The sequence below is a fragment of the Cyclopterus lumpus genome, chromosome 15 (genome assembly GCF_009769545.1).
Source record: "Cyclopterus lumpus isolate fCycLum1 chromosome 15, fCycLum1.pri, whole genome shotgun sequence".
In the NCBI taxonomy this organism is placed as follows: Eukaryota; Metazoa; Chordata; class Actinopteri; order Perciformes; family Cyclopteridae; genus Cyclopterus; species Cyclopterus lumpus.
Genome location: NC_046980.1, coordinates 12,548,680 through 12,569,314, shown reverse-complemented (window position 1 = coordinate 12,569,314; position 20,635 = coordinate 12,548,680). Strand labels below are relative to the sequence as shown.

The 20,635-nt window shown below is 38.4% G+C and overlaps 2 protein-coding genes across 3 annotated transcripts; one reads left to right on the top strand and one right to left on the bottom strand.

Annotated features, from left to right (window-relative positions):
* The first annotated feature begins 473 nt into the window (after positions 1–473).
* rassf4a (Ras association domain family member 4a) lies at positions 474–17,908 on the top strand. 2 transcript variants are annotated; one of them, XM_034552624.1, is made up of 11 exons: positions 474–576; positions 6,676–6,744; positions 6,913–6,988; positions 12,890–12,996; positions 13,412–13,491; positions 14,794–14,963; positions 15,249–15,350; positions 15,430–15,481; positions 15,607–15,728; positions 16,854–16,951; positions 17,466–17,908. In XM_034552624.1, exons 2-11 carry the CDS (start codon positions 6,692–6,694, stop codon positions 17,533–17,535), a joined length of 930 nt encoding a protein of 309 aa, XP_034408515.1. In that variant the 5' UTR covers positions 474–576; positions 6,676–6,691; the 3' UTR covers positions 17,536–17,908. The 2 variants fall into 2 exon arrangements, with proteins under 2 accessions (XP_034408515.1, XP_034408513.1); XM_034552622.1 differs by having other exon boundaries at positions 497–576; positions 6,653–6,744.
* Positions 4,186–5,893, bottom strand: LOC117744389 (C-X-C motif chemokine 10-like). Its single transcript, XM_034552625.1, has 4 exons — positions 5,806–5,893; positions 5,510–5,639; positions 5,335–5,418; positions 4,186–4,739 (listed from the first exon to the last, which is right to left on the bottom strand). The coding sequence occupies exons 1-4, from the start codon at positions 5,870–5,872 to the stop codon at positions 4,607–4,609; spliced, it is 414 nt and encodes a 137-aa protein (XP_034408516.1). The 5' UTR covers positions 5,873–5,893; the 3' UTR covers positions 4,186–4,606.
* Positions 17,909–20,635: the final 2,727 nt, after the last annotated feature.

The following is a 20,635-nucleotide window of genomic DNA, read 5'->3' as shown; positions in this document are numbered from 1 at the left end:
TTTGACGAACAATATACCACCATGTAACACAAATTGTTCATAACATATAAGGTACAAAAAAACACCAGAAGTTAATATAAATTCAATCATTAATCCAAATTAGCAACACATTATGTTTTAATACACAAGACATTGGTGCCCATTACAAAAAGGAAATCTGTACTTCGAGTGGTAAAACAATGAACAGGAAGGAAATGCATTTCCATGATGCAAAATATACATTTTATAAAATGTTGCATGAAACACATCAATGAACACATTCAAATGCTAACTCTAACCTGAGTGTTCTAGTAGTTTAAAGGTCAAAGCAGAAGAAAAGGGACTGGTGGCTCGGACTGTTGAGGATGCAGCAAAGCAATCAGAGGCACCTTGATCTAAAGGAGCGAGTTAAGTATGTAAGCCCCGCCCACCTTCAACGTTGATTGGTTGAAGCGTATGAGCACGGCTTTCTGTTGGATTATGCTGTTGTCAGTTGTATCTCTCAGCTCGGAATACATTACGACTGATAACGAACAACGGCGCGGGATACATCGGTGGTGGATATACGGAAGAAGACGGAGGACGCAGTCTGCTATGGTAAGAGACCAAACTGATTAGACTTCCTGCGGGTATAACTACACACAATTATCAGGGAGAAAGGAATTGTATCGATGAAGCGACAACATAATGCCCTGAAGACCAGGGGTGTTGTGAAATGCAGCGACTAACGGTTTAGATGTCAAACTTTCCTATTCGTCAAATTAAATGAGCAGATACAAAACTATGTTCCTCACAGTGATAGCTGCATCTTTAGCAAGTGATTTGCTGGTAAATCTAAGTGTCTGTCTCTCATAAATCTAAGTGTCTGTCTCTCATATACGTTTGTGAAAAGGCTTTTTTTGCATTATTTTACGCGTGGGAGCGGGATTGTCTCCGGGTGCAGCTTCACAGTAAAGGTGCGATAATTGGATACGAATCTCGCGATGATCAAACCAATTAGCAGCCTCGACTCTTTGTCCATCGAGGGAGCTTTTACACAGAGGTAATTCCTAATTTAGTCGCACAAAAAAAGAAAGAGGAGAGAAAACAAGGGACTGAATATGTAAATTCCCTCGAATATTAGCATCACCCAAATAGTGTGACATTTTGGTCCATCTCCTGTGCAGTGTCTGAATAATTCATAATAATGGTGACAGACTGGAATCTTTTAAGTGATGGAATATTTATACACCCATTACTATACTATGTATAAATATGCATACGAGATAGACTGACCGTGCCATCATGCACTTGTACTTTGTCAGCAGTTTCCTTGGATAAAAAGTGGAGGTGAAAAGAGGTCATTAAAGGGAGGGGAGGGGTCGTTGGTGTCGCTATAGCATCTTAACATATGTTTAGGGAATTTCAGGAAGATGATCAAGTTGAGTAGTTTGGATTTGAATCTTCAGCTGTATGAATATAATATGAGGAACGGCATTGTGACAGAAATCTGAAAGACTCCCTCTTTTGTGCTCAGTGTTCATTGTCTAGCTGAATCTGCACCTCTCCTCCCAGAGACCACTTCCCAGTCAGACAGTGCTGTGGCCAACACTGGGCTGTGTGTGTTTCCTGCTTTTTGTGGTGACTACCGTTGCTCTTGCAAGCAGTTCTTTCTGTCTATTTTTTTCCAAAGAAACTTCTGTCTCAGCTGCAGAAAATGCAAAATAATCAATTCCTGTGTACCAGAGCTCATTCTTATATAAATACCTTCTCTCATTTTCTTCTCAAATAACAAAATCACAATGAAGTATATCAAAGTGGAACTGCATTGCAAAATCAATCACACATTAGCCTCTCTTCTTTACTCATCTGGACTCATGTGGCCAAATGATGCTCTAAGTCAATTCAATTCAGTTCATTTTGTATAGCCCAAAATCACAAATTACAAATTTGCCTCAGAGGGCTTTCCAATCTGTACACATACGACATCCCTGTCCCAGGACCTCACATTGGATCAGGAAAAACTCCCCAAAAAAACTGAAAAAAACCTTTCACAGGGAAAAAATGGAAGAAACCTTCAGGAGAGCAACAGAGGAGGATCCCTCTCCCCGGATGGACAGAACCAATAGATGTCATGTGGACAGATGAACAGCATTAGCGTTACAACACATTCAATGAATATGACAGAACTGTTCGAACAATGAGTAGTAATTAGGCATGGACCACGATCCGGACCTCCACAATCCATGTAAACAGAAGGAGGAAGAGAGGAAGAAGGGGGACTTTTCTAAAAGTCTCAGAAAACACAGAGTCTCAACCAATTACTCAGCCAGTCACACTTTAAATACTACATAAAAAGTTAATGGCTGCTGGCTATGTTCCTGCAGGTGGTGTTAGAGATCACAGTCAAAGTGAGAAAGAATACTATAATCACTGAGCCAGATGCATGAGGAAGTTCAGTGTACATTATGTTTTAGACACTAGGTGGCACCAACCTCATGGTTGTGGATACAGTGATAGGTATTTTAGACGTGTGCATTAGAATCATGTGTTGAAAAAAACACTGTTAGTGTCAGCTTGTAGCAAACAGCAACACTATAGTTAGAAAAGATAGAAGATGTTCAGTTATTTTAAATAAGACAAATATACAAATTGGTAATCAATCATTTGCAACTATACATATTTAATGATTTGCACTTTCAATCATGTGGTCACCTTTCAATTACTGGAAGACGTGTGTGTTGTTGATGTTAAGCAAATCTGCAGTGAAGGCTGGTTCTTAGCTTGTGGCTAATGTAAAGGTTTAAGTGTTGTTTATTAAAGCAGTAGTGTGTAATTATAGAAAAAACTGGTATGTAAATCGGGAATGGGATTTTATTGGTGGTGGAAGAAGTAGTCAGATCATTTACTTAAATAGGAGTAGCAATACGACAACACGTTCAAGTCCTGCATCCTAAATTCTATCTGAGTAAAAGTAAAGAGGTAGTATCAGCACAATATAATTAAAAGTATCAGAACTATAAGCATAGTAGTTAGTATTTATATAATTGTTGTATTAATACTGAGACTATTATTACTAATGCATTAAGTAGAATTTGAATGTTGTATTTGGTCGAGATTATCCTAAATTATTGATATAGCTTTTTTTTAAACTATGCAGAAAATGTAATAAATTGATGGTCTAGATTCGGTGTCTTACATCTCAATCTGGCCTCATAAGCAAGAGGGTCCTTCTCTTTGGAGTTTGCGCGTTCTCCCCGTGGCGGCATGGGTTCCCTCCGGGTTCTCCGGTTTCTTTTCACAGTCCAAAGACATGTAGCTCAGGTTAATTAGAGACTCTAAATGTGCCTGTAGGTGTGAACATAAACCTGAATGGTTGTCTGTCTATATATGTGCCCTGCGATAAACTGGCGAACTCTGCAGGCTGTACCTTGCCTTAGCAAGTGTATTCATTGATAACATATGAGATATTAAAAGTCCATTAAATTACCGGGCTCGGCCTGGAACAAAGGTCACTTTGTTTAGCAGTTTACTTTCACTTTCCATTTTACCACCCTGTGCTGTCAAGCATTAAGTTGTAACAAGATCACATATCAGATATGCAAGAGCTTTAATAAATACCAGTAGATGTTTTAGCTGGGAGACAAATCAGGTTAGCACACGCCTTAGTCATTCACTTTCCATTACCCGTAAAAAAAAATAGTTCCCATGAGCGGTGTGTGTGTGTGTGTGTGTGTTTGTGTGTGTGTGTGTGTGTGTGTGTGCGTGCATGCTTTCGATCCTGTCACATACTTATCAAGTAATCACTGAGCTTGTGTAAAGTATGTTTACTAGACCTCATAAAACACACCCCAATCACCTGTTTGTCTTAGTTGTGCAACAGCAGCAGCAGCAGTCCACTCTAACCGGTGAAAAGAAATGACTGGCGTGATATTTTCCAAAATACTTATTCACAGTAGAATGATATATTCTTACTTTTGCATTATAATACAGATTAGCTCCTGTTGTTTGTGCAGATGTTTTCAGTGAGGCATGTTTGATTTGTGCCTGCTTCTGACTCACATCCTGTAGTTTATTAACTGAAGGCTGTGGGTGACCTCTCATATCCTGTCAAGGAAGTAATTTACCATCATTCCAGGCTAAAGACAATCAGGATTCTCAACAATAAATAAAACACAAGGTCACAATGTGTTGCTGATATATTTTTTTATTTTTAAAAAAACAATGTCTGAAAAATGCTCATATTGATATAAAAATAAATAACCAACTCAGTCTTTTCAGTTAGCTTTTCCAGCTGCATACACAGATTTACACATAAACAGTACATGGACCATTTAGTACTTTAAAACTAAAACTGTTAACATTTATGACAAGCCTCCAGGGCTCAGTTTTCAACATAGCATCAGTCATTTGCACAGGTAAAGTAAAGCCCCCTGCTGCTGGCCTCCAAAGAAAGTTTGATTAACAGCTCAGACAACAGTTTAGGGGATCTTGATGTCTGAGCTGCGTGACATTTATAGAAAGAAAAGTGGTAGTGTGCTGTTTATTTTAAACTGCCTCTGGTAACCTGGAGTCCTGTGGCAAAGAACAGCATGTGTACACACTTCTTTACGTGCAGTAGCTCCGTGCCATTTGTTCGGCTGGTTGACTATTGGGAATTAGAGGATGAGGCTCTGCTTTTGAGGCCCCGGCTCCTCTGTTGAGGGCGCTGGCGCTGACGACCTCTCCCCCTCCTCCTCCTCTTCAGGCAAAGCGTTACATCACGACCCAACTTTTGAGCTCTGTATAACACACACACACACACACACACACACACACACAGAAGCATAGACTTAAGTCAGGAGGAAGGGGCGTGAATTGATATTCCTAATACCTATCAGACAAGTCATGGATACAATATTTATTGTGAAATTAAGAGCTTTTAAGGAAGAATGCATCATTTACACTGAGAAAGGAAAGCAATAATATATTCTATATTTGGATTCTAATAAAATTAATAGTTCATTAGCACAGAGGCACACACTGTCATTGTTTGTTGTCTGACAAGAAGCAAATCATAGAGGAAATGCATAGAAACTGCTCAGCTAGGTGCTTTGTTACTACAAGAACTGGCTTGGCAACAAATAGGATACTGTTGCAGTGATTTACGGGAAATATAAAGATGGGTGGAACTCCTCTATAACCAGTTAGGACACAGGGCTAAAATATAATACAATCTGTTGTGTAATAGGTACACTGCATATTGCTGTTTTCATGTGCAAATGAACCTACATTGAAGGATTACAATATAGTATCTCCTTTAAAACCCCTTACAAAGCCACAGTTGGTAACTGAAGGTATAACTAAAGGTTAAGTTTCACTGATCAAGGCTCTCACCTCTTCCAGCAGCGAATCAGTTGTTTGCCCATCGGCGCCTCTGGATTCAGACACAGTGGATCATTGGTACTCTTCATTGTCACTCTGAAAAACATGTGTAAACCAGCACATTTATTCATCTGGAAGTGTGTGTGCACATACATGCATGTGTGTGTCTGCAGGATCTGGAACTCACATCACTGTGACTCTGTCACAGCTGGGGCTTTGTGGGTAGACTGTGAGCGCTTTCAGTTGACCTCTGACGCCCGACTGCGTGTGTGGACACAAACATCTTCCCGGGACAAACGTGCTGTCTGACTCTCTCACTGCACAGTAACACAATTACAAGTTCATTCAATACAGTAAAACACGAGCAGAGATTTCAGTTACAGCAAGTTAACATGCTCAGGCAGCTTTGCTCCAATAAAACAAGAATCCCCTACTTTTACCATAGCCACGTTTTCTGAAAGAATAAGCATAGATGATTCCTACCTGTGATCAGTACAAAGCAGAGACTCAAGAAGCCGAGCTCACAGACTGCCTGAGGACAAAGCTTCATTGTGGAGATGAGCTGAGTGTTGACACTGAGCCTCTGAGCCACATGTAGCCGTTTTATACTCCTGCTCCTCCCCCCCACATACTCGGAGCTGGGCTTTCCAATTCAGGAAATTCCCCATGGCACTTTCCCTCTGAGATATATGGACACAGGAATCAGGATACAGGGATCAGGGCCACCATTCCTCTGTCTTGTCAGAAAAGACTTGACATCCCGAAGGACACAGTGATTAATAGGTGGCCTTTAGTTTTTACTGTGCACTAAATGTAATTGACAAAAAAGACCCTGGTGTTGCAGAGTGGTTGTGTTCTTTAGAAACTGTGCCACAGAGAAGAATAAGTGTTTTTTTATTCAATATTATGACGCTAACTGTTTGTAGGAAACCTGGCACAGTAGCAGACAGGGTCCTTGGAAGAGACAGAAGACACTGTTTTCCGGGCTTTATTGAGCTTTGCCACAACATGTTACTTCGTTGGCTCTGTGTCAACCTCAGCATGTGATTTCTCCTAAATTCCCTGCCCCTCATTTTACCACCGGAGCTATTTGTTCAAAAGTGTTTGATTTAAAACATCCTCAAATTGGATCAAAAGTGAAACATGACAACACATTACACTATTGTTCACATTTTCTATTCATTGTATGAATATATATATGTTTCTATGTGGTTAAAGCACACGGTCACATTTTCTGGACATACTCATTGTAACGTATCCATTAGATTCAGTTATTATTATTGTATACAAGGTTCTAACCATAATACAATCTTTATTTAATTACTAACAGTTCGTGGTGTTTTTCTGCCGCAGCTGGCCTCGAGACAAAATGGGTGAGCGTCAGACCTACGTGAAGCTCAGTGAAGAGAAACTTATACCAAAGTAAGTCCTTTCATTTCACTCACTACACAATCAAGTGAAATAACAATGACAACACATTACACTATTGTTCACATTTTCTATTCATTGTATGAATATATATATTAACGGTCACCATTGTTTGAGAGCTGTGAGTGCTAATACCCTTTGTGGCCTTGGGTTCATATTCAGGTCTGCCATCTTGTCACTGCTTCGGACCTACAACTGTTACCATGAAGGGAAAAACTTCCAGCTAAGAACTCGCGAGGTAAGACAATCTCAGATAGATCACCTGACAGGAGAGAGTGCTGGCAGAAATAAAAGGTAAACAGGGAGTGTTTCACGCTTGCTCGGTGGTATGTGTGGGCGTAATGGATTACAGGACATACAGTGTTGTAAAATGGGTTTCACACATACAACACTGGAACCAGTTAAACCAGCACTTTGATTATGAGGACAGAAAACCGGAGACCAAAAAAGCTTCTGAGCACGGCTGACAAACCACAAAAAATCCCCTCTACCTAAAAATGAAAATGGAAGTAGGGAATGAGTCTCAGATTTATTTCAGTTATGTACACTAACTGCTTAGCAAAGTATTTCCACAGTAAACGTTTTGCTGTTGTGGTGTGTTTGGCTATTTGTTTGATAATTATTCTATGGGTTTTATGGTCAGGAGTTCCCCCTCGTGTCCAGAAGGTTTTCGAGTGTGTTGGGTGCTCATGATCTGTCCCTCTTTTTTATCCCACCAGTTAGACTCACTGTTGTCTCATTCTGGGAAAATCCCCCCAAAGTCACATACATAACATGTGTACATGCCACATACACATGTATAATAGAGGGACCAGGGATATCACAATATTAACCAATATCAACCAAAAATAAGGAAAAATAGCTTGAATGTTTTCACTGAAAATTGATTGATTGATTTGATGAGAAACAGAAGTCATTATTGAGGATGACTCGACACATTAAACCGCTTGACTTGTAATGACTCATTTTAAGCATTATTGTGGGATTGTAAGAGTGTCCTCTTTTAACTTGCAAGTTAGTGTTTCTACAAGAACGTGTTGCTTCACTCATAGCTACAATTCAGTCCAGAATAAACTAGATATATACAGTGTGTATATATATATATATATATATATATATATATATATATATATATATATAAAGTATGTATATAAAAATATATATATATATATGTCTTGATACATCAGTAAGTTGTTGTCAGCCCGAACAGACAACAACTCACTGATATAAGCTAACTTTATATATATTTGTTTTATTGGTAATAGGAAATTAACTTTTAGCCTTTAAGCCACATTGATTTTATAATGTTTCCCAAATTAAAAGGCATTTTGTGGAATCTATTGGCAGAAATATAATATAATATTAATACGTTGTCTTTATTGTCTTTATTAGCTTAGAATGAGCCGTTTATACTACATCTGTTTCTAGAGTAGCCTAGAATGAACAAACCAAACACTGGCTCTAGAGAGGGGACATTTGCATTTTCGCGAAAAGCTATACCAACATAATCTGATCATCTGCATGATATGAAATAGGATCCTGATGAATAAACAAGTTTAACTTTCGCCAGTTTGATCTTTTCCGTGTACGTTCACTCTTTGTAAGAGGCATTAAAGAAACGCCCTCCACTTATCTTTGTTTCTCTAATACTAAGTCATGATTTATAGGAACATAGAACATGGTATCAGCCTTTGTTGTTTGAAGGCTCAGTTCATCTCTTCCGATTCGATCCTATTGCACCTTACCTGTGATTTACCTGCAATGAGCAGTGGCAAGAGTTACACATTTTGACTCATGATTGAATCTCCATCTTCACTAAAAATAAATGCTATGAGAAATAAAAACTACATATAACCAAGAGAGCTAGAATCACAATTTAAAACCACAGAAACTTTCAATTAAAGTTCATAACTGCAGCTGACTAAACAATCGAGCCACAAGTCCATTCAGAAGCTGTTGATCTGAGATGTTGCAAAGCTCCAGAACCAAATGGTAGAAAATGAAATAATAAATTGTATTGTGAGAGTACAAATTACATTTTGATAGCATGGTGATGACTAGATTCTAGAATGGTGTATATACTGTATGTCTCACGATGACATATGAACAGGAATTAAGTTGTCTATTGTTGTGCTGTAATAGGTTGTGCTTTTCGTGATATAGTGACGTTGGTAAAGCTGATGGAGTGAGGCCAGATATGTTGTGGGAATGAGGGACATTACTCAGCAGTGACATTCTTGGGTTTAGACCAACATTTAGAAACTCCTAATGTGACTTCCAAGACTGTACAGTGACTCTGTTGAATGAGTTTGGATGAACACCAGCTGTAAACGTGCACCATAGCTCCCAGACAGACTTTTACTGTCATCATCTATACCATATGTCCGAGTGTTATCATTTCTATTGAATATCAGGCTGTATAAAAAAAGAAGCAGATTTGAAAGTGTTGTTCTAAAATGTTATGATCACGCTCTGCGTGCGTGGTCAGGTGATGTGTGTTAGTCATGTTGTGGCTGGAAATGTCATCTGGTTTGACTCTAAACCAGAAAACAAGCTCTGACATGAATGCCGAGTACAACTGTATTCATGATGTTGATTGCTTGAGGTATTTTCTCCTTTCATGCTGTAGCTGATATTGGTGCGCTGCCTTAACAGGAAGGGCTGAATGTATCTGCCTTTGATTGTCTGCTTATGGTGTATAGTGACTATCGGTACTTTTTAGTTTACAATGCCACTACTGTAGCACCACTTATTACCACTAGAGGGCAGTGTGGGATACGATTGTCTCGATTTGAGACTCGCTGCAAACACAAAGTGAGACGTGGTTGGTCTATTTCAGTGGTGCAAAAACTGTAAATACTCAAGTAAAGTATACAAGTACCTTGAATAATACTTGCAGAAGAAAGTTAATTAAGCATTGTAACGCCAATTTAATTATCTTGTAATCTGTTAATTATTTTTTTCAATTAGTCATTTAGTTTCTAAAATGTCAAAAGTCATTCATCTCTTTGTAGTAACTTTAGAAACAGTAAAGAATATTCAGGATTATTTTAGTATTTTATTAGAAAGTATATCCTTTACGTCTTTACAAAACATCCAACGTAAACAACGTCCTCGGTGCATAGAAATAAATAGATCTTCACTTTACTTTGGTGATTTTGTCTTTGTCCAGCCATCACAATGAGGCTCATCATTCAGCGTATTGTTTTTAATCTTCATAAATAAAGCCAGTTCTTGCAACCTTTGTTTATGAGATATTCCACCAAAGTGCCTGTCAGAGCGTCCCATGACAAGGTCTCTCTTCAAGTCCTGATCTGTCCAAACAGCCAGTCTACAGGGTCTTTGACCCTGCAGTCTTTTTCTCTGCCCATCTTGAGAGAAAAATCCTCTGTGCTGTTTAGACTCAGACTGTAATGTCTGGAAGTCCTTAGTGTGCGGGAAGAGCCGCGAGGAAGCGAGGCTGAGACCGAGAGCTTCATCTGAGCCTTTGAGAACGGCCGTAGCTTGGGGGACCTCTGGAGTCTGACGAGGCCGCAGCTCGGAGCCTCAGCAGGGTGCGCAAGGGCCTGAATACTCGTCATGTAGTCCTCTAGAGACTGGGAGATCTGGGAAGATTGAGTGGCTGAGGGGTGGACTGGCAAGTCCTCAAGCGTCTCAGTGATGGTGGGTAAGAGAGGCAGGGAAAGCAACAACCGCCTGCGTTTCATGCTGTAGTGGGAGAGGGAAAGGGAAAGGTAAGACTGTAGCTCTTTGTCTAGACAGAAATGACAGAAAATGAAATTAAACATTTTACTAAAAAACAAATCTTGATGGTGATTGTAATTTTCTGTTTTTAATTAGAGTCTGTCCCTTTGCTGCTAAAGCTCTTCACAGTAACAGCATTTGCTGTTTTGCCTGTTGTCTTTAGCATTTAGCTTTTTTATTGTTTTGTTATAACAGATAAACTAATAACTATACATAACCTTATTTCATTGTTTGATACTGTTAATTACAATTTCAATTTTATAATGTGTGTTTCTTATCTTCTGTCTGGTTTGTAACAAGTAAAATTTGTAATGTTACTACAATTCCTTTAAAGTGAACTTGTAAAAATTGCTCAATTGTAAGCTCTCTAATAAAGAGTAGCTGATAATAAACAACAAAAGAAGAAGCGCTCTCACCTTTGATGCGTGAATTGTAAGGTTGACATGCAGAGTGAAGGCTCGTTGGCTCAGTTGAGTATAACTGGACTGGAGTGTGTTTCCAGGCTTTATAGAAGCACACTGAAGCAAAGCCATTAACCGCTACTTCCAAAAATAGCTCTGCTGACCTTACACTCATCTCTGTGGATTTGTGTGTGTGTCTGTGTTTGCGTACGTGAGTGTTTGAGGGTGTGTTCATGGCTGTTCAGGAAACTCAGGAGTAGCGGGTGAGCAAGGTTCAGCTGTGCAGCTGCTCTGAATGTTTATATTACAGAAACAATGAATTTTCGATCTCCAGCATTATTATTTGTTCAGTTCTCGCTGACAAGCCTCCTTTTAATCCCACCGTTGTACAATTGTGACGAAACAATCAAGAGTGTCAGCAAAAAGTTGTCCATCGAAATTAAATCAATGAGGGTCTATAAACATTAAATACATACATTAAGAGGTTCAGCATTAAGAATTAGTTTAGCTCCATAAGTTGTTTATGAAAAAAGCTACTTTGAAAATGACCACACATACACACACACACACACACACACCTGTTTTGTACCATATGTTCTACCAAAAGTTATATTTTAATTTTTTTCTTCTCCCTTAAAACAAGTTGTTCAAAAATAATCAGTAATCAATATTTAACTTGAGTAAATTAGGAATACTACAGTATGTACAATACTCTGCATTACTAAAGTAAAAGTCGAAAAATCAGATTATACAGCATTGCACCAAAAGCAAAAGCACCCATTATGTAGAATTACCCATTTTTAATAATAATGATAACAATAATAATACTGGATTATAATTAGTGATGCATCAAAATGTGCATATATATATATATATATATATATATATATATATATATATATATATATATATATATATATATATATATATATTGTATATACTACTGTGTATCTCAACATGTAATAATATATCATAATGTATATGTTACATTTATATTAGTTATCTAATTCTGCAAAGTAAGTAACACAATGTGTCAGATGAATGTAGTGGAATAAAAAGTGCAACCCCACATGTAGTTAGGTGCAAATATAAAGCAGCATAAAATGGAAATAGACAAGTGAAGTACAAGTAGCTCAAAAAAGTACAGTACGTTACAGTACTTAAGTAAATGTGCTTACATTCCAAAACTCCAAATATTTGACCCTTTATCTGTCATCAGCTGACAATTAATATTTTTATTAAATAGCTTGGGATTTACCCCAAAAGGCCACAAGATAAACTGTGTTTAAACTGCCTCCTGATAATCAGAATCTGTTTCACTTTGCTGTTAAAATCTCTGTGACGAATTTATTTATAGACTTTCCATCCGCATAATTATGTTAAAAGATCTACATTGTATTCCAGAGTATCAAAGAAGATATTGTGATGTTATAAAAATCGTTTGGAGATGAAGGAAATTGATTTGTGACTACAACAGTCACAGTTGGTACTGTACTAATCAAATCATTACTGATTCAGTGTGCACAAAAAACTTGATCTCAGGCTTCACCATTCAGTCCAACAAGCTAGAGACCTTTATATTTATTATTATCTGTTGTTTTACATTCATTCAAAAGGCAACTGAAAAACATGGTGATTTCTGTATTCAGAACACAGTGTGATAATATTCTTCCAAATTTAGAGGGTTTTTTTCTTCATTTTTATGAAATCAAAACATCTCCATGTGTACGTGACCCAAAGCAGTTATGTCTCTTTTAATGTTGCCTTCACCAGACGTGACTTCACCCTTGTACTGTGTAAAAAAGGGTGGGTCAAAAAACCTGCTGGGATTTCTCCCAGATGAGAGGGTTCGCCCTGAAGCTGTGAGCGACCGTTCCTGCACGTACACCTGGTATTGAGCCACTGTGGCAGGCGGCCAGCAGGATATCCCCTCTGACCACGAGTGCCCATGACCGTGTGTGTGTGTGTGTGTGTGTGTGTGTGTGTGTGTGTAGGAGGATGGAGAGCTCATCCTTGAGGGGTTGCTGAACATCTACTGGGGTCTGCGCCGACCAATCAGGCTCCAGATGTACGACGACAATGAAAGGTTTCGTCTCAACCGGTAAGACAACCCGGTCCAGACTGACACAGATGACTTCCTGTGCTGAATAAACAGATGTGGGCCGTGTGATTCATTTATGAGCAAAACGATTCATTAATTGAACATGGAATGATTGCAGATGGTGGATTAATCTATAATGAACATAAGTTTTTAAAAACAAGGAAAGTTATCTCAGCACCTGGATAGTTTATCTTAACATAAAGACTGGAAGAAGGGAGTAACTTTAAGCCTGGCTCTGTTCAAATGTAAAAGCCTACCAGCAACAAACAAACAAGAAATTAGGCTGCTTCCAGTCTTTGAGCTAAACTAAGCTAAGTGTCCTCCGGCTGTAGCTTCATTTTCACAAGTATGATATATAGAGAGTGCTATAAATGTTAACAAACAATAAAGACTTTGTTCCTCTGTCTTCCTATAGAAACGATAGATCTGCTTTGGCAAAGCAGCTCTCAGCGGAGTCTAACAATAACTCACTGGGCACAGAGAGTGGACCAGCTAGTGAGTAACACACGTGCAGTCATCCTCACACACTCACACCCACTTGATTCATTCATTAATGTAGATTACAAACACATGCTGAACCAGATTAGAGCCACACACATGTTTTAATTCTGCATTTCCATTGGAAAGGATGGCTCCCATGTTGAGCACACATTACCATGAGATGCCACCTAGATCAGATCACTAACTCTATAAATAACCAGGGTTAGACAACATAGGCATGGGTCTGACATTGGCCCTTTAAGCAGTTTGCAAGGTTTCTTCTTGGCCACAGATAAACAAGTGAAGAAATTATGTATGTTTTTTTTACTCTTAATGCTTTTAGAATATTTCAAAATCTGATGGAAACATTTTACCTTTATTATTGTTATTAAACTCACATACAGAGCATATACAGTATTTATATGTATATGTTTAGAAGTCCATGGCGCTGTCTGCGGTGCATATACGACTTTTCTTTCTCTTTCTCCGTCCCTCTGTTAAGAATTAACTAATCTTTGTGTGTGTGTGTGTGTGTGTGTGTGTGTGTGTGTGTGTGTGTGTGTGTGTGTGTGTGTGTGTGTGTGTGTGTGTGTGTGTGTGTGTGTGTGTGTGTGTGTGTGTGTGTGTGTGTGTGTGTGTGTGTGTGTGTGTGTGTGTGTGTGTGTGTGTGTGTGTGTGTGTGTGTGTGTGTGTGTGTGTGTGTGTGTGTGTGTGCACAACAACAAAGACTTAACATTGGTGTCTGCGTTAAAAACATGGCTCATTTTATGGGATTGGAAAGATTAACATACACTTTGAAACCATTTCAACACAAGCCATTTCTTCAGAAATGGTTAACCATAAATAACACATAATTCAACAAATATATTGGCTATAAAACTATTGTCAAATATTGGTCACATTTGTGAATGAATCAAGGAATTGTATTGATGAAATAGGGAGACTGTTTTGGTATTTAGCAAGTTATTTATGAAGTAGCAAAAAAGTTTTGTTCATTGGTTCAAAACAATCAATTTACTTTAAATTAATTGATTAAGTTACTGTAAATCTGTCTGAACTAATTGAATAAAAGTATATAATAATTGTCATTTCCTCCTCAAAACTTGTTTGATTATCAAAATGACTCACAAAATTGAGCCGGGCAACAGACAATGAAAGCTAAAAGAAAGAAATGTGAAAACCTAGCATGTGGAACACCATATGTTGATCCATCTTGTAAAACTGTCTGCAAATGTTTTGTAACATGAAACTGCCATGCGTAGCTGCTGATGTACATAATGCACGCATTAAGAGAGGTGTGCTTTCGTTTACTCTGAGGTGGTGACATGTGTGGTCAGGAGGAGGAGGATTCTCCTCAGCTGCTGAGGACTAGGAGTGATGCCTCCTTCATGCGGGTTCAGAGGAGGTCAAAGACACACACTGCCAGAGATTTGCAGCGCTTGCGAACACACAGGTTCTCAATCAACGGACACTTTTACAACCACAAGGTACAATAAACAGAACACGCGTACACGCACACACATTAATGTATCCCATTGTTGACACATGTCCAGGTGCAGATGGGAAGAGGTTTCCTGTGCGGGTGTGACTGCACTCATGCTGAGTTTCACAATAGCCTGTTCATTAATGTGCCACAGAACAGAGTCCAGCTTTGGACTGAGGGATTTCCTTCCCGTTCAAAATGTCCAAAGAGTTCAATTCCAGGAATCCCTTAAGTGTTGATGAAGCACAGTTCCTAATACTTTGGGTACTTTTGTTTCTCCTGCTTCCAGACATCTGTATTTACTCCAGCCTACGGATCGGTCACTAACGTACGAGTGAACAGCTCCATGACGACTGGACAAGTCCTCAACCTGCTACTGCACAAGTTCAGGGTTAGCAGTAAGACACATGTTACATCTCTAGTAATGTTTCAGTAAAACTAGAAATAATCTGTATTTGCGTGTTTTTAAGGTGGAGAATAAATCTGAAGAGTTTGTCCTTTATATGGTGCACGAGTCTGGCGGTAAGTCATAACTATACTTCTTACCATTAACCAACTTACCAACTCACTCGTTGCAGGTTTGTGAGTAGAAATGTTGTGTTGTGTGTTTTTGAGATCACTGGTTTTACTTGTCTATATTGCTGTAGAAAGGACCCGGCTGAGGGATGGCGAATACCCGCTGGTGGCTCGTGTGCTTTATGGACCCTGTGAGAAGATCTCTAAAATCTTGATCACAGAGGCGGACCTGGGAGAGGAAGTTACATATGATGTGAGTCCGGGCCTTCTGCCACCACTATGTTCTCCCGTCTTGGTCTTGATAAGTGACCCCTTTTTATATGTTGTGTTGTCCTCAACATAGACAATGATACAATGGACAGCTGGGTTAAATTTAGCAAGCTGAGGAAAGATATCCTGTTTCGGGACTAACAATAGGCTAAGATGGCCGACAGCATTTTGTAGTGACTGTCCTGGGTAATAACTAAAAGCTGTTGCTGGAGAACTTTTCTGGATTGTCAACTCAGTAAGTTAAAGGAATAGTTCATCCAAATAATTGACATACTGTATATATCTAGCCATAGTTTTCTTTGTATGCCTTTCCTCAAACACAGTGGAGGTGAATGGAATCGTGTTTGTGATGAGAATTGCATTTAAAATATACAAAAGTAATGTTTCTTTCCAGAAATAAACTCATAGGCTTATCATAGTCTGTTCTGTTGATTATCCAGAACACAGATGTTCTGTTATTTTAATCATGTCAATATATATTTTGTTTGTTTGGTTGGTTGGTCATTTATTGAAAATATTCATGTAATATAATGTGTATTTACCCTTTTACGGTAAGATAGTGGTAAAGCCATTCTACTGTGTTTTACCCTCCACTGGAAAGCCTCTTGTGTGTAGACAGGTAACTCTGGTCACCTTTTAGTAGTTTTACCTTTACTATAACCTTTGCTATAGTTTATAATTGTGTTATGCCTCCACACCAGCGACAGCCGTGGTCAGAGGCATCATGTTCTGGGTTTTCCGTTGAAGAAATATCTCAGGAACACTTTGAGGGAATTTCATTTTGGTGATCAAAGGTCAGAGGTCAAGGTCACTGTGACTTCTCATCTGTACCATTCTCATGATATCACATTAACACCTTCAAATTTGGCACAAATATTCAACCGGACACAAGGATGAACTGATTAGTCATGAACTGTGGTCAAAGGTCAGTGTCACTGCGACCTCACATAAGACACTTTCATCATTGTTTTCCCTGGACAAAGAAATGGAGTGAAGATTATTTGAATGCCTCTTTACTTACAGTATAGTGTGGGTGGAAATAGTATCATATGACCAAAGACATGTGTACCTTGCTTGTGCTGATATGTTTAAATCTTTTTCTCCCCAGGTTGCCCAATACATAAAGTTTGAAATTCCTGTTTTAGACAGCTTTGTCGAGAAACTTAAAGAGGAAGAGGAACGCGAGATAAACAAGCTGACCATAAAGTAAGTCAAGCAAACCGTTACAAAACTGGTTCCAGGCTAGACAAAGACTTCTCTAATGACGGTCTATTTCATTATGTGAAGCCAATATCTGTGACTGAGGCCAGTAGTAGAGAATCAGAACAAGACCTTCAATGAGGATAGTGTTGTTTTGCGTGTGTGTGATTGACTTCCAGCAGGTGGGCTCAAACGCTCAAACTCATTGTAACTACAAGTGGTAAAGAATTTTATATATCAAGAAATTCTATGAGAAAACACATTGAATTTCATTGTCAGCTTGTTCCTCTGTGCCACTGACATATCAATGAGCCACAACGCTGCACTGGGTGACATGTTCCTTCAGTGCAATGAACATGGGCATTGCAGTTTATTTAGTTGTCAATCTAAATAAATGAGTAACGTTTACTAGAAACTACAAAGCAGGTTTTTAAAGTTTGACATCAAAATCTATTTGAGTACCTGTTGGAGAGTGTGTCAGCGACAATCTTTAATCATGTCTGTTTTCTCTCCTTTGCAGGTACAGCGCTCTGAAGTCTAAGATCCAACATCAGCTGGAAGGCGGAGCTCACACCAGTGACAGAATATGAGTGTTTTTGTTTGCTCTGATGTAACCTGTATATGAGTGTGGGGGGGCAACACCAATGATTGTTGATTTACAATGGGAACATTTGCCACAACTGTAGTAAATGTAGAGGTAAAGGTAAAAGGGTCAAAGTAAAGGCTGAAATAGAACCATATCTTACACTAATGTGCTCTTAGAATGACATTTTGTATGATCTGTTATAGTTGCTGTATTATTGGGAAATATATAACTGCTTTGATATCCCTACTATTAATATATTTGCATTTTGTATAAACATTCTTACTGCAAATTTGAATATTGATACAAGCTGTTTTTTGGTAATGTATTCTCTGACTTGGACCTTTTTATGTAATAAATCTGTTTTAGCGTGGCCTTTACATGCAGTTAGATCTCTGCTTACACCAAAAATAATACCCAGCTTTGAATTCCCACAAAGAAAATAGGCATCTTTATTATTTCCTGAACTTCCACGGTGACTGGAGCAAAGGTTAGCATTGTTCTTATGCGTGACCCTACTTGCCAGCTAGTTCCCATGAGGTGTGTGTGTGTGTGTGTGTGTGTGTGTGTGTGTGTGTGTGTGTGTGTGTGTGTGTGTGTGTGTGTGTGTGTGTGTGTGTGTGTGTGTGTGTGTGTGTGTGTGTGTGTGTGTGTGTGTGTGTGTGTGTGTGTGTGTGTGTGTGTGTGTGTGTGTGTGTGTGTGTGTGTGTGTGTGTGTGTGTGTGTGTGTGTGTGTGTGTGTGTGCAACCTATCAACATTACACAATAAAGGTATCCTGAGAAAGAAGGGCTTTCCCATTTTCCCACAGTTTTACAAACAGAAAAGCTGATGTAATATTTTGTGGACCAACCTTGACCATTATTGGTACAGTCTTTAATTAATCAAATAACTATTTGATAAATTTTTTTTTTTTTACTTTTTATTTAGAGATTTTTTTTCGAGTAACAAAGAACGCGACAAAACATTGTAAATGACAAAAAATAAGATTAAAAAAAAATAAATAGAAAAAAGAAGACAATGAAAAACAATAGGGGGTCAACAATTGCTCTTTACACTATTTCGGACCATTCATTTCTGGTCACTTAATACCTTGAATGCTATCCACTTCTCCCAGCGCTGGTCCCTGATTTTAACCTTTAGTAAATGAGTAATTTTTTCCATTTTATGTATTTCCTCCACGATGTCCAGCCACTGTCCTTGGCTTGGGGGGTCACTTTTAATCCAGTTCCTTGTGATGGCCTTTTTAGCTGCTAGTATCAAGATGTTATATAGATAATTGTCTTTCTTATGAATTAGATCACCATGTCCCAGATAAACGATCAGTGGGTCCCTGGGGATCTTATAGCTTAAGATCTCCTCCAGAGTCTGAATGACTTGGTCCCAGTATGTTTGGAGTTTTGAGCATGACCAAAAAATGTGAGTGGTTGGCATTCATCTGCCCACACTCTCTCCAGCATGGTTGCTCTATACCTAATTTTTTATATTTTGTGTATGGTGTAATAAAAAAGCGGATTAGGTTCTTCCACCCAAATTCCCTCCATTTTCTAGAACTAGTGGAAGTCTGTTGCGTTGTACACATGGAATGCCAATCACTATTCGACAATTTAATGTTCAGTTCTACTTCCCATTTCAGTTTTACATATAGTGTGTTACTTCCGATTCGTTTTTGTAAACTACTGTAGTTTGATTCATTTTTAACACACATACAAACCTCTTTTGCAAAGGCTCATGCACTATACATAACAAAGCCAAAGTGTGTCAGAGGGGTGTTTTGGAATATTTGCGACAGAGGCGGGAATTTGTGCAGCAAATAATTTAGACTTAAACAACTTTGTTACAAGAAGTCTGAATTCCTGGTGCATTGGTCACAGAGACTGCTAAATTATGTACACACTATATTTTGTGAGCATGTAGGAACAACAGGGTTGTTCACTGCTTTACAGCGTATTTAGATGACTGTGTTGCAAAATATCAAATTACTAAATTTGCTGATGACGACAAGTACAATGGTCACCGTTCATGGTGTTTCTGACGATGCGGTAGATAGTTTTGAATTCCTCAAAATGCAGATTCCTTACGGTCTTAACTGGTCAGAGAATATCGACTGCATACTGAAAAAGGCCCAACAAAGGCTGTTTTTTTTTTAAATAAGTCAAAGTCAGCTTTATTGTCAATTTCTCAACATGTTCCAAACATACAGAGGAACGTTTCTCTCTTGTCCAACAAATCAAGTGAATACGGATAATAATGTGCTAATAGATACAAAAAACACATTTCTAAAGATTAAAGTACAGTGAGACAAGATATATATCAAGAAAAACTATCTTTCTGTATTTAGCAGCAGTCAGACATAGGAGTCTAAAAGAGGAGACATTTGTCAACAAGGTTTGACAAAATAATAAACATGTTCTGACTTGTCTGTGTTTGACCTGAAAAAACGCAACAAAAACAGGCTAAGCAGGCATCCAAACTTAATATGGAGCAGTCAGCCATGCCTGAGACATAATGCCAGATGCAGGAAAAGAGCAACACTCATACAGCCAATATTGTAGAATCACGCCACCTTGTTTTTAACAAGGGCAAGTAGCCACTAATCACATAATATTATATTTATTCAAGTCTACTTATGTGTGTTTTTATGTACTTGTTTATACTGTAACGCTGTGTAATAGCAACTGAAATTTCCAGTGAAATAAGATTGATTAGGGATGAGAAGGAAAATCACAGCAGTTGAGAATGTTGTTTTTGAGATGTGAATATATTTCTGTGACAAAATTGTACAGGAAGGCCAGGACTAAGACAGATGAGGACATAATTGAATGGAGGAACACTCCTCCATGGAAACAGCCAGTCACATCCAGCGAACACCCCCCACCTTGAAGCAGCCCTGTCAATTGGATTATTCCAGAAAATAAGCTCTTTGACAAACTTAAGTCTAAGATATTTACAAATTTTTATAACAATTCAAAAACGACCTTATTTGTGACATATTAAATAACTTTATAATAACATATGAAGTTTCAATACTGTTATGTTTTTAATTGAAAAAAGGTTTGAACATTATAATATTACCAAATCATAATCTTTAATCTGTAATAAAAACATG

Coding starts and splice junctions, on each gene's coding strand:
- rassf4a (XM_034552622.1), top strand. Junction 15,351..15,429: donor TGCTACTGCACAAGTTCAGG/GTTAGCAGTAAG, acceptor CGTGTTTTTAAG/GTGGAGAATAAATCTGAAGA. Junction 15,482..15,606: donor TATGGTGCACGAGTCTGGCG/GTAAGTCATAAC, acceptor ATATTGCTGTAG/AAAGGACCCGGCTGAGGGAT.
- LOC117744389 (XM_034552625.1), bottom strand. CDS start 5,872: ATGAAGCTTTGTCCTCAGGCAGTCTGTGAGCTCGGCTTCTTGAGTCTC. Junction 5,640..5,805: donor CTGCTTTGTACTGATCACAG/GTAGGAATCATC, acceptor GTTACTGTGCAG/TGAGAGAGTCAGACAGCACG. Junction 4,740..5,334: donor CTGATTCGCTGCTGGAAGAG/GTGAGAGCCTTG, acceptor TGTGTTATACAG/AGCTCAAAAGTTGGGTCGTG.